Below are 13,462 nucleotides of genomic sequence, written 5' to 3'. Positions count from 1 at the left end.
TGCCACCTTCTGAAGCCTGGCTGGGGGACTCGTTGCTGCTGCCCTGCCTTTCCCTGGGCAGTCCTTCACCCTGAGGGCACCAGAGCCTGACTGAGGGCTTTAACAGCGGGGTAAGGAGGTGGCAAACTGGAGCACAAATCCCAACCAAACAATGCCCATGCAGACAGACCCTCAGGGACTTGCTGGACTTCATCTTGCTTGAAGGTCGCACGTGGCAGATGCTGCCCATCCATCCACAGAAGTTCTTTGATGGCATCCCAGTTCTGGTTACTGTTCTGTGTACATCACACGCAGAAATACACAGCACATCCTGCACAGCCAGAAATAGCTCCTCTCACAGACAAAAGCAAAGGAAATTTGAAGATTTCCACTTTCAGATTCAGGAGACCTGAAAAAGGGGAATAACCAATCACCCTGATGTGGCACTGTACACTTACCAGAGTATATTTTTGGTCTTTCATAGGTACCTCCCTGTTCTTATGTTCCCAATACCATGTTGAATAAATAAGCTTGTATTCAGGTCAAATTGAGCCTTATTTTCTGGTATATGTGAAAGCCTAATTTTTCACTGATGTTCCACACACTTTCACACCTGCTAGTTTCACTTTGCTGCATAAAAAAAAAAAAAAAGTGTTGAATTTGCTTGGACTTTTAAATGAGTGCTGTTAACTCTGGCCCTGCTGAACCTTGTTATTTGTGTTAGCTTTAGGTAATGACTTTTGTCAATGCTTAAATTAGTTTCTAATTCCCAATTCTATGTTGTTAGGAGGTTTTCATTAAATATTTCATTAAAGGTTCATTAAAATAGGTCAAATCTCAGGGGCTGGAATTAATATATCTACTAGCTGTGTAATGGAGGGAGAAAGCACTGAGAAATTCCTTGTTTTGGTTATCAAGCAAAAAGAATGTGCTTCACCTGTTTCAGATGTAGAAAGAAACCTATTTGGTTGCTTATGGAAAACAGTGCAGAGTAGTTTGTAGTATGAAGGGCTTTTGTGAGCACTAATTCATATTTTTGGGGAAATGCAGAAAAGGGGCTCTGTATGTCCCATTATATTCTGTGGCAAAATGAGGGAAGAAGTTAGAACTTCTTGTTTCTTACTTCAGTTCTTAGAGGTAAATACCATAATACTTGTCTAGGGCCCCTAATATCCATAAACAAGATTTTGGCATGGATAGTCAAATGAGACCACAAAAATGTGTCTTTCTACACCATCACACAACCTCAAGGGCCAATTGTTTTAGTTTTGCTCTAGTTTAGTCACTACAGGGTAATTTCAGTAAGCAAGACCTCAAAGTTCAAGTCATATGCATTTAAAGATAGCAAAAGACAGACCACCAACTGCTGAACGTACCACAAAAAAGGCCTGTTTTAGCATAAAAAGCCCTGACTACTCAGTGTGGTCTTCAGTTCCATGCAAATTGATCAGCTGAAGAAACAACCGGCTTCTGAAAATGAGAAAGATTTTTTTAAAAGCGCTTAGTAACATCAGTTATAAAGAAGAACATTTAAAATAAACAAGTTACTCTAATCTACATCAAAAAATATCTGGTTCTGCATTAAGAGTATATCTTTTTTTTTTTAATTATTATTATTATTTTTTTTTTATGTTCACAGGCAATTTCAAGGCCGTCTAGATCACTAAGTACAGCACAGCTAGTGCACACATCTTGTGGCTCACAGGCTTCAGTAATCTCAAACATCGTACTGATGAAAGGACAAGGGAAGGTGAGGCTGGTTCTGTTAATATAACATAAATGGAGTTTTAATTTATTTCCCAAATGTAAACTGCGAAGTTCAAGGAAATTACTTCAGGGTGTTTAAGCTGCTACTTCTAGATTACCAACTAATATCCAGGCTTTATTAGGAGTGATTAGTTATCATTATTACCTTCTTAACTTACTGAAATATACCTGTGAAATGAACTGAAGCACAGTCTTCAAGTTCTAATAACACACTCACATCAAGCTAGCAGCATCAGTGCTGACGTTCACTGCTACTTTTTTTTCACAGTTAGAGGTAAGCTCAAAATCAGACTCAGTGTCATCTGTGGGTTTGAAATAGCACAGCAACCATAGAGCTTCCTTCAAGTCAGATGTGAGCCATAAAGACCGTTCTGTTGAGAAGGAAAACAAGATATACCAGGAAACACACACGACCTCAATAAAAAACATTTGCAAAAACCACAGTAAAGTCTGGAGAAAGACAGAAGACAGTTATATCTAGAAAACTATTGTCACTGAAGATGCAGAATACAGAGAGTACAGAATACAGAGAGAATACAGAAGCTATGAACTCAAAAATGTACCTTTTGAACTTGTTGCATGAGGTTCTAAAGTTGTTAATAACTATTTAAGTATTTAATATTTTAATTATAACTATTTAAGCTGTGAGATGACTCTCAGAAGTTATTCCATGAAGTATGATAACCATCATTTACAAAATCATCATTTATTGTCTGTGTTTTGGGATGATGTAAGGACATCATCAGCATAGAATTTTAATTTTTCATTTGAGAGATGTTAAATGGCTTCAGAGGTACAAATTAGTCTTATGACATCCTTCTAAGGGTAGCAGATAGCATTTGACTTTTTATGTAAGAAAGAAGGGAAAAAAATAAATCAAAGAGAGGTGTCTACCTACAAGGAGCTATCAGCCTTGCTTAAGCTTACAAGATGCATTAACTCTGTTTGGTAGAGGGTAAGAGACAGCTGTCTCCACAAGATCTTCCTCTAAATGTCTGCAGTTAGTTGCAAGACCAAGATCTTATATGGTGGTTTTATTACTCTCGCTTATGGGAAAGTAAATCAAGGAAAACAACAGATAAATGAATCTCTGAAAGTCGCATACTGGTCCAAGATGGAAGGAGGGGGGATTTAGAAGCCTTCCTGTGTGTTTATAATTAGGAAACGATCATTTGCAACTGAAACAAAATGCAAATCATGAGAGTATTCAACTGAAATTTTCATTTGCTTTTACTACTGGCATATAGTTTTTGTTTTTTGTGATTTTTTTTTTTCATGGATTATACTATTCTGTTAGCTAGTACTGCCTATATAGCTAATGCAGAAGACACTGCAAATAAGCTATTATGACAACTGAACTTAGGCTCTCACACATCATTTTTGTTCCATGAATTAGGGTCTGGGCTTCAGCATTGTTGGAGGGAAAGACAGCATTTATGGGCCAATAGGCATCTATGTCAAAACCATCTTTCCTGGTGGAGCTGCTGCTGCTGATGGAAGGCTACAAGAAGGTGGGAAAACCCTCTTCTCTCCCTTTTCCCACTCCAGATTCCCAAAGAATGATATCTAACAGCAGATTAAAGTAAAGCTGAAATGATACATAAGCAACTTTTACATCTGCATCCATTTTTGCATTTCCAAGTCTCCTTTTGAGTACACTTATAATGCAACTTACTGCACAATATAGGAATAGTAACAGTGTGACTTTTCTTTTAAAAACAGGTGATGAAATCCTAGAACTGAATGGAGAATCAATGCATGGATTAACACATTATGATGCTCTACAAAAATTCAAGGTTATGTACTCTCCTTCCAGCACAATTTCACTCTTTATATGCAACATGCATGTTAAGTCAACCCATTCAATCATCTTTTCTTTCCAACAGGCCAAAAAGGGTCTTCTGACGCTTACAGTCCGGACAAGCTTCAGCACACCACATTCTGCTTCCAGCTACTTGTCACCCCACTTATGTCAGTCACTGAGCTCTAGTATATGCATAACCAAAGAAAACAGCTCTTTCAGTTCAGAAAGCACAACATTCTCATTAAATGCTACAAAGCCCAATGACAGGGTAATAATGGAAGTTAGCCTCAACAAAGGTAAGTTCCAAAATTAATTTAGCACTTGCGACCAAGGCACTGATTCACAAAACACTATTAATTTAATATCTGAATCTTTCCTCGCTAACCTGGTTCTTTTCTTAAGTTTTTCTTTCCTACCATACTAAAGTATATCTCGGTACCTGCCAGTAGTAACAACTATCCTTCAACAGCACGTTTTTGAATACCATCTGTCCTCAAGAGCCAATCTTTATGTTTTCGTTTTTTTTTACTCAAGCATTTGATTGTCACATTCATGTCCGTCACATGAAAAAGTAAATCTCTTAGCAACAACTACTAGTTATTAAGCAGATTATGCAACTTTTATCCTTTATTATTCAAGGATATTTTATTATTTATCCTTTTATTATTCAAGCAGCTTGTTTCATTCTTGAGAAGGCTTAAAAAGAAATAAAATACATACCTATCTTCTTGTATTTCTATCATCTATTTATAAACAACAACAGACAGGATGAAATACACTTTTAAACATGGGAACATCAAAATAACGAACAAAGAAAAGTGTGTGAGGTAACAGCCTAACTTATCAAACAGTATGGGATCTGGCATTAGTGTGCAAAAATGAATTTGCAAAAATCTTAAGCAGCATTATAGAATGCAGAAAGAGGATTGTGATGATACATCAAACAATGGCCACACATCACACTTACTCCTTAATTTTTTAATTCTGTTTCCTTGTAAAGACGTTTGAATTCCACTGTCATGAAAGATTTTTTGCAAAATAAACTTGCATCTCACCATGTTTGTGATGTACCAGTAATGAAATATGAACCGGATCTTGGATGGATAAAAAAAAGCAGTAGGAGCAGCAGCTAATATTGGATATGTAAAATTAATAAGCACAAGAGTAGGTGTCTGGTTCATTCAGAATAAGTTATTTAAACTGAAGACAGTTGGATAGTTTTAAAAAATACATTCTCTTCATTTCTTTGTTTTAACTGTTTCTTATGCTTCTTTAAAATTATTACTTCTTTCAGAGCCAGGTGTTGGCCTTGGAATTGGGTTATGTAGCATCCCCTACTTCCAGTGTATTTCAGGGATTTTTATTCACACCCTTTCACCAGGTTCTGTGGCGCATATGGATGGGAGACTCAGGTAGGATGAAAAACAGTGTCTTACGACAAAAGTTTTCCATTGTTCTGATATGTTTTATAGCTTTATATTTGACCTGATTGGGCAGGAAGTCATAGTGCTTTCTGGAAGTTTTGGGTTTACAGCACATGTGCTATTCTGAGTGTTTGAGCATGTATAGTTGTAATATCTGGGATTTCTAGAAACACAGCAACCCAGTGGCACTACTGTCTTTCATCTACACTTGGCAAGCTTTAGAGGACTTAGACAAGCATATAGAATTCTTTATGGAGAAGATTTCTAAGTGAAGCAATAAAAACATATCTGGAGGAAAAACAAACAACCAATAGATGGTATATTCTGGCTTGCATGGGCACTAATTTTTCCATATGAAAGCTCTTCAAATTCTATCCCTTCTTGCCAATAAAAATAAAATTTTCAAAATGATATTTAGTAGAAATTCACCTCATAAGATTTATGAGCAAGTAGTCATGTTGAACATATGTAGAGTTGAATAGAACACAGCATTTTCAGTGAGGCTTTTTTTGATTTAACTTTGTGTGCTCTGTAATCCTCCTCTCTCTACATGCCCAAGAACTTAGCTGAAAGAACTGTTCTTCACTATTTGAAAGTTTGTGTGATATGAATCAATGGCTTCAGTAGGCCTCTTAATGTATGTAGGTATTTTCAGTAAAGCGGAGAGGAGTGTTCTCAGTTTCTATGCAGGCCAAGTAAGGATTTCATCTGGAAGGATTCAGTCTAGCAGCCACCAGGATTACAATAGTTTGTCATTAGAATTTTTGTATTAGCAAGTTATTCATATGTAGCAGACATACGAACATCCTTTCTGATCTTAAGAGACCATAATACTAACAGAACACTAGCAGACTATAAAGATATGAAAAGTGAAGTGTTAACTGGATAGGAAGGAAGATGTAGGTGGAAACTGCAGCTGAGCTGCATACAGCAGAAAGATCACAGACACAAAGCGTGCATAGCTGAGCATGAAGTTCATAAGTTGCATGCAACAAGGCCATAAATTGAAGAAAACTCGACATCCAACTTATTCCAATTCCATTTTCTGTAAAGGGAACAATGAGACATGGTGATTAATCTGTGATCAAGTTAGAGGTCAACCACGTGGATTTGCTTCTTGCATACTTTTACATGGGTGAGACAAGGTTGGGAGGAAAACAAAACATGTTTTGTTCACATCCTTTTTTTTTTTTTTTTTTTTTTTGTATCTCTGTAGGTGTGGAGATGAAATTATTGAAATTAATGAAGCATCAGTACAAAATATGACCCTTAATGAAGTTTATGCCGTGCTGAGTCACTGTGATCCTGGTGCAGTGCAAATTATTATCAGCAGACACCCTGAACCACAGGTAGCACTGTATTCTTTCTGATTTCCAATAAAAAAAACCAAACTGATGAACTAAGATTAAGTAAGAAAAGAGGTGCTAATCTACAAACAAGTGAAAGAATGTTGATAGCAAAGATTGTGATCCCTCTATAAGCATCACTGCAAGTATGAGACAGATTAAGGTACAAACCTGAGATGTGCTCTTACACATAATCATGTAAGATTTGAAGATTGATGGAGACTGTTACATGAATTTCTGTGTTGTGAATAAGGAAGCTACAGAAATAACATTTAAGGGATAAAACAAATTATATATCTTAGAACGATAAACTTTATTCAAGAAAGAGTTCTTAATAAGAAGAAATAAGTTTTCCCTTGGAAGAGGGAACATACCCCTCCACCCCGAAAGAGGTGGGGGTGGAGAAAGATTTATACAGCCATCATCTTTCATACCGTAATTAAAATTTAGGGCTTGCTCAACCAATGTTTATTATTAAAATATTTTTTCTTACAATAATTTTCTACAAAATGCTTCCTAACACCAAGTACAGTATAAATGATAACATTTAATTCGTTGCATTAAATTATCATAAAAATTCAGCATTAAACCATCTTACACTGGTAAGTCCAGAATTAAATTTCTAGTGAAATATACAAAAGAACATTTATCTTTGACAGATCCCATTTTACCAAAACAACCAATATAAAAATATATGTATAGAGAAATTTCAACTATATTGGAATATATGCCAATATAATGGTGTGTACTTGCTTAGCTTTAAAATTATCTGATACATGATATAACTAGGTCTATTTATTTCAATTAGAGAACTTACAAAAATTAGAAAACTTTGTGAAAGGAATCAAGATTTAAATGTTACTCATCACACAGCAATCTTGTAAGAGTGTAATAGCATGATATTTCCTAGGTATCTGAGCAACAGCTAAAAGAAGCTGTTGCACAAGCTGTGGAAAGCAACAGATTTGGAAAGGATAGACACCAATGGAGTACTGAAGGTAAGGGGATGACCGCATTCATTGACATGCAGAAATTTTGACTTTAGAAGATATATAGGATGAGTATGTGCTATAGTAGAATCCTTGTAAGATTCAAGTTGCCTGGAGTTGGAAAGAAGAGGAGAAAAGCTCACAGGACATGACTCCTAACATGCCTCCTAAGATACATTACTAAAGAATGAAAAGAAAAAGAAAAGACATTTCTCTGATCCACAGCAAGAAAAAAAAATGCATTGTGCAAACAACAACTTGCTCTTGCTTACCCTCTCCAGTGCATAATCACTGCTTAAAACTTTTCAAACAACTGTCAGTAGGTAACAAGACCGTGACAACAAGGAAGTAAATGTAACCGTTGACATTCACGTACATGCCTTTAACTCCTTTTATGGTGTGATGCATAAATCACAACTTTGCATCAACTGATGATGGCATTTAGCCACAAATTTAACCAACTGAATCTTAGAAGTAAGCCCTTTGCATGTATCTGAATAGCCATTTTGATCGTGTTCCTGATGCAGGTGTTAAAAAACTAGACACAAGCTGGCATGGAAGACACCCATGTGAAAAACATATTGAAAAGAACGCTGCTTATTGCAACCGCAGGGCACAGAAGCTAATGACCCGCTCCAGCAGTGACAGCAGCTACAACCCTCGGTCCTTGTGTAATAATGGAGCTGCACACCAACTGTGTGACTTGAAAGAAAGGGTACATAGCATTGATGTACCAATTACAAGACAGCCTGGCCTGCTGTACTCATTGTCTGGAAATAATTTGGAGAGAAATTCCCCTCCTACTTGTAGTGAAGGAGGTCGACCCTTGCAAAACGCTAAGAAACCAACAGAGATTCTCGTTAGAAAACCTAAATCATCAAAGCCCAAACCTCCACCAAGGAAATACTTTAAGCAAGACTGCACAGGAAATGACCAGTATAATGCAGACAGAAATGAAAAGCTTGTATCCGAAGTGGCTGTATCACCTTCTGCAAACCTTCAGGTAAAGCAAAATTTGCAAAATTTACTTGTGTGCATTTGTGAGTGAGGCAGGGGAAGGAGTAAAGCAGAGAGAGTGACTTCAATGATAACAAAGGGAAGAAAGAGTGTGTTTATATTCGTGAGCACTGGGGGAAGGGTATGAGGTTCTGTTTTGAAAATAATGGAGAAAGTATCTGAGTAGAGCCACCTGAGTTCTAAACTTGATGTTCAAAACTGAAGTCACAATGCAGAGACATGTCTGAAGGAAATTTGATTCCATATCTGAGAATGTGAATCTGAATCCCAGTTAGAACAGCCTCAAGAAAAAATCCACATTGGTGTTCCCTTGGAACATGTGCCACCGGTAGTATCGAGCATTCTGTGCTCCCAGTGGGACTGCAACAGCGAGGTTCTGTGGGCTGGGACTGGAGGAGTTTGGACTGACTCTGATATCAGCTTGCTATGGTTCTTCCTAACTTCAAAATTCACAGAGTCATATAATTTGCGAAGCAGAGAAGTTGTGAAACAATTGCTTTGTTTCACCACTGGACTTCTTTTGGAAGAAAGCACTAACAATATGCAGCAGGTAATCCCGGGCTTTTTTTTTTTTTTTTTTTTTTTTTTTTTGAGATGAAGAGGTGTTAAATAAACCCATATAAGTTATCAGGTACACATTTGTTGATGAGTATTTGAAAATTAAGTGCATATTTGTACATTACTGAATTTCAGTTCACATTTGCATGAGTGTGCAGGATTGTGAGATACACATGCTGAAACAAAGTTGTGGTTTGTTTAAAAATGGAACCTCTTCCCCCTGAATTTAGTAATGTCAGTAGAAACGAACAGATCTCAATGCAATGCAAAACATTTCCCAAGCTGCACAAGTCAAAATAAACTGATACAGCTTAGACTGAAGTCCAGGTATAATATTAACATCCAAGAAAGTTTAAATTCAGCACCTCATGTAAGGTGCTTTTCCCATCCCCTAAGAAGAGAGCAGTAGAAACATTGTCATCAAGAGCTACTAGAAAACCACCTACCAGAAGTAAAATTCAGGGAAGTTAAGTACTTGTTGAATGTATCTGCACGCAACTTATTATCCTTCACCCCTCAGTTATTCCAAATGATAGGGAGAAAAAATCCATTTTAAGGTCAATGAAGTCTTTGAAAAGTCAAGTTTCTCTGTTAATGAAAATAATTTCCTCTAGAAAGAAGGCTTGTACATCTGAGGACAATAGTCCTCTGTCCCACGGAGACAGAGTTTCATGTCAGAAAGTATTTTAGATCATTAAGAGGTTTTATTGCTGCTTTTTTTTTTCTTTCCTTTATTCTCCAACCTTTTTATACTAGCCAGTTTGAGGCCTGCACACCATAGTTTTGTATGGGGGTTCTGCAGACTGTAAGGTTGCTTTTTCATAACCAAGAATGATTATTGATTAATTGATGTTTTTGACCGTGCTTTAAACCGCATCAATACAGTAGCTATAATTCCTATCAGTAGAGAGTAAGTTCAAACTGTATGTTTGGGTACAAAACAAAATGGTACTTCACTTACTGAAAGTACAATGTCCATACATAACAGCAATGGAATAGAAGCACAACTTTCAAGTAGGCCCCTAGTAAGCATGGAGAAAGGTTTTCCTAGATCAAGAAAGCTGCACCACCACCACCACCACATTACGGAAAACTTAAAGAAATCTTCAGTTACTGATTTTTTTCAGGACACACACAGACCCTGGTTGGTTTTGCTTCCTATTTGTAATCCTGTAGTTTAACTACAAAGAGGGCGCTTCCAGCATCACAATAGAGGAGATGGCAATTTAGTGTCATTGCTAACAAAGGAATCAAGTAATTTCAAGAGCATCTGTTAATGGTGCTGAGAATAGCATTCATTGTAACCTCAAATTAATCCTCTCACAGTGTTTCCAGCCAAGAACCTGAAAGAGAGAGTTCTGAAGATGCAGTAATGATTTAACTCGTCCTTCAGGGCAAAAGGTCTTCAAGAGAAAAAAATTGGTTTATGGTGTTTTTGCCGTTGACTAAATTTTTGGGAAGTTAACTGCATTTTTTTCAGTCTGTTTACCAGTGTGCCATAAAATACCAGGCTGGATCTCTTGAAATACAGAAACAATTAAGTCATATGAGGAATACATCTCAAGCAGAAGTGAAAGCTTGATTCCTACTCAGTATTTCTTTTCAGATTACAAGTAAATGAAAATATGTTTTTCTTCAGATTCATGTAGTGTGGTTTGTATAATTACATTCTGACATGCTTCAATTTCCTGTTTGTTCAGCAGGAAGTTAGAGAACCAATGCTAGAGGGACATCAAACAGACGTAACTCACAGTGTCTTCACCACTTCTCCTACAGCATATCATGCTGAACACACAGCTGCTGTTCCGGCGGGCAGAGATCAAGAAAGAAAAGCAAATTTAGGTATGTTTAATGTGACGCTTGGAGATGAAACTAGCATTTAGTTTGGGCTGACTTGACCTCCATCTTTAAATGTAGACTTCACCCATGTTTGTAATTTTTTGGGTGAACAGATGAAATTTTAATCCATTGATCAGGCCTTGACAAAGTAGAAACTACATTAAAAGAAGGATACTAGATGATTTCTTGTCCATTTGAACTTTTTACAAGTATACTATTACTGTATTTTTTCAGATGATGCTTTGCTTATTTATATTGAAAAAATAATATTAAAGTTTTGTTTTAGCATTTCTAAAATACAATTTTATGTATAGATTCAAGACAAGCATTGTAATGGTACAAACCATGGATAATAAATTAGTATCTTAAAAAATTAAAGGAAGCAGTGTTAAGGGAACTAAACAATCTCAAGAAGTCCCCTTCTAACCTAAACCTTTACAGAAATTTGTACCTTCTGTCTCAGATCATTAAAAGAATATTTCCTTAAACATTATATCTTTCTTTATTCTGAGGCAGATAAAAGTAACTGTGCAAACATACAAAGAAAAATTTGCTTCCATTCATCTCTACTGTATCTAACCTATAAGACATTAGGATACCTTATTAGTCTGTGACGTATAAAATATTCTTACAAGAGAATTCAGTTTGTAATTACTAGAAAAATACAAGTGGAAAAGTTTGCACAAATTTCAGCTAGCATAAACATTAATCAAAGATCTTCATGGGAGAGTCTGTTTACAGCAGGATATACTTAAAAATGTAGGAAACAAAAATGAGCTTTTAAAAGAATTTACTGTAACAACAGCTTTTTCACTGCACTGCAGATAACATTGCAATTTTATCCATCTAGTTTAACTGCTATAGTTTGTATCATGACTACAGCGTCTCAAAATTTCAGGTTACCTTTAGAAGTTACAGGCCCCTTTGGAAAAGAGAGCCTGTGCCTAAGCAAGCCTTGTTTTTTCAGTTAATTTCAGTGTCAGGAAACAGAACTTGTAGATCAAGAGTTGTGAATTTAAAGTTTTCTGGAGAATGTTAAAAAATATATTAGAGTAAATACTTATAGCGATGAATGAAATTCAAATTCAGTGAAGTAATAGCAATGCACAAATAAAGGATGAATAAGGAGAAGAAGGAGGCAGCTTGCTAATAATCAATCTTTCTCTAATATAGGAAGTCTACTTTCATCAATACAAAGGCCTGTACTTAAGAGGCAAGCACGTGTAGATTATACTCTTGATACAACAACAGAAGACCCTTGGGTTAAGATTTCTGACTGCATAAAAAGCTTATTTAATCCTACAATGAGTGAAGACAACAGCCACTTAGATTTGCAACCTGGCATCAACACAAATGAAGAAAATCAAAACCGAAGCAGCTCAGAGGCGGTTCTGCAGAAATCAGAATCAGAAATAGTCAGTTCAAAAGTGCTAAAATCAGATGAAAATGACATTGTGAAAAAGGGTCCTCCTGTTGCACCTAAGCCAGCCTGGTTTCGCCAAAGTCTGAAAGGACTGAGGAAAGCAAATTCAGACCTGAAAACACAGGCAGATCAAAGTCCTCCTGGCCTTCAGAGTATTTCCACCAAAGAACTGCAATCCAGTTTATCCTGTCTCTCTTCCAGGGGATCATCAATAAAACAAAGAATAAGCTCATTTGAATCTTTGAGTGCTCCGCAGTCACCTGAAAAAGTACACCGAAGGCTTAGCCTGAAAACATCTGTCCAGAAAGAGCACTCTCCCAGCCCAAAAGGGTCAGAGGGGTCTCCAACCCATTTAAACCAAGCCTTTCTCCAATGCTCAGAAAATAGCCAACAACAGTCAAAGTCATCTGTGGTGATGGGTACAAAAAGCCTAGACAGAACTTCCTCTCCCAAGGAGGTCCTTGCAGCTAGCTCAGAGGAAAACAACAATGCCAACTCTGAAAATTCCTCAGGCCTTTCAACTACAGAAGCCATTGCAACTTCCCGTGCATTATCAGTAACAAAAGCACATAACCTAAGATCACGAAGCTTTCCACTTACCGCTACCCAGTCCTGTGAGATGATGAAGACATACGATGAAAAATATAGCAAAATCTATTCCATCAGTAGCCAGGTGTCATCTGCTTTAATGAAATCTTTGCTTTGCCTTCCTCAGTCCCCAGTCCCTTCGGGAAACAGTGCATGGGAAGCTCTGGAAACCTTGTCTCAGTCCTCTGTGGAAGAGGATGGGACTTCTCTCTTACCTGCAAGTGAGAATCATCACACGGATACTGGATTTTCTCTAAAGTAAGATATCGTATTTAAAATCAGATTTGCAGATGAGTATTGCTGGGTCTGTGTTGTGATTAGCTGACAGATTAACACTCTATGTTAGGAGCGCACAATTGTAAAACACAAATTGAGTTAAGGAACTTTTAAGAACACAAAAGTTTGAATGACTTGTGTAATTATTACTTTTATTTTTAATTTGTTTTATATAAATGTAGGCATATTTCAAACTTCCTCCTAGTTAAAGAGGCAGAAGGTTACCAGTAATTATTCATTACTGATAATGAAAAGTATGCATTTGCCAGTGAGGAAGCAGAGGAATTTGAGTACCCTATTTCTAAATTATGTGAAAACCTTATGATTAAGCTTCCCCCAAATAAACTGCTGTAGCCAGTCACAGTGATGAGGTGATGTAAAAATCCTGACGCTCCTAATATTTGACTTGAGTGCCACCAACTCTCCGGGTAAGTTATGCAGTTATACTGTGT

At 36.8% G+C, this 13,462-nt stretch overlaps 1 protein-coding gene across 2 annotated transcripts in view; it reads left to right on the top strand.

Moving 5' to 3' along the window:
• The window catches only part of IL16 (interleukin 16), a 50,808-nt gene that overhangs the window by 28,066 nt on the left and 9,280 nt on the right, over nt 1-13,462 (top strand). Inside the window, exons 8-17 of one of the 2 annotated variants that reach the window (XM_035554578.2) lie at nt 1,619-1,729; nt 3,143-3,257; nt 3,469-3,542; nt 3,633-3,846; nt 4,845-4,962; nt 6,191-6,323; nt 7,231-7,318; nt 7,837-8,312; nt 10,588-10,726; nt 11,897-12,992. In XM_035554578.2, the coding sequence (XP_035410471.2) occupies nt 1,619-1,729; nt 3,143-3,257; nt 3,469-3,542; nt 3,633-3,846; nt 4,845-4,962; nt 6,191-6,323; nt 7,231-7,318; nt 7,837-8,312; nt 10,588-10,726; nt 11,897-12,992 (2,564 nt within the window). Of the gene's footprint in view, nt 1-1,618; nt 1,730-3,142; nt 3,258-3,468; nt 3,543-3,632; nt 3,847-4,844; nt 4,963-6,190; nt 6,324-7,230; nt 7,319-7,836; nt 8,313-10,584; nt 10,727-11,896; nt 12,993-13,462 lie in introns of both variants that reach the window. The other variant, XM_050712913.1, reaches the window with a different exon arrangement.

Source organism: Cygnus atratus, chromosome 11, assembly GCF_013377495.2.
Source record: "Cygnus atratus isolate AKBS03 ecotype Queensland, Australia chromosome 11, CAtr_DNAZoo_HiC_assembly, whole genome shotgun sequence".
Taxonomy (NCBI): Eukaryota; Metazoa; Chordata; class Aves; order Anseriformes; family Anatidae; genus Cygnus; species Cygnus atratus.
Note: the sequence above shows the minus strand (reverse complement) of the source record. Positions and strands in the feature narration are given on the sequence as shown.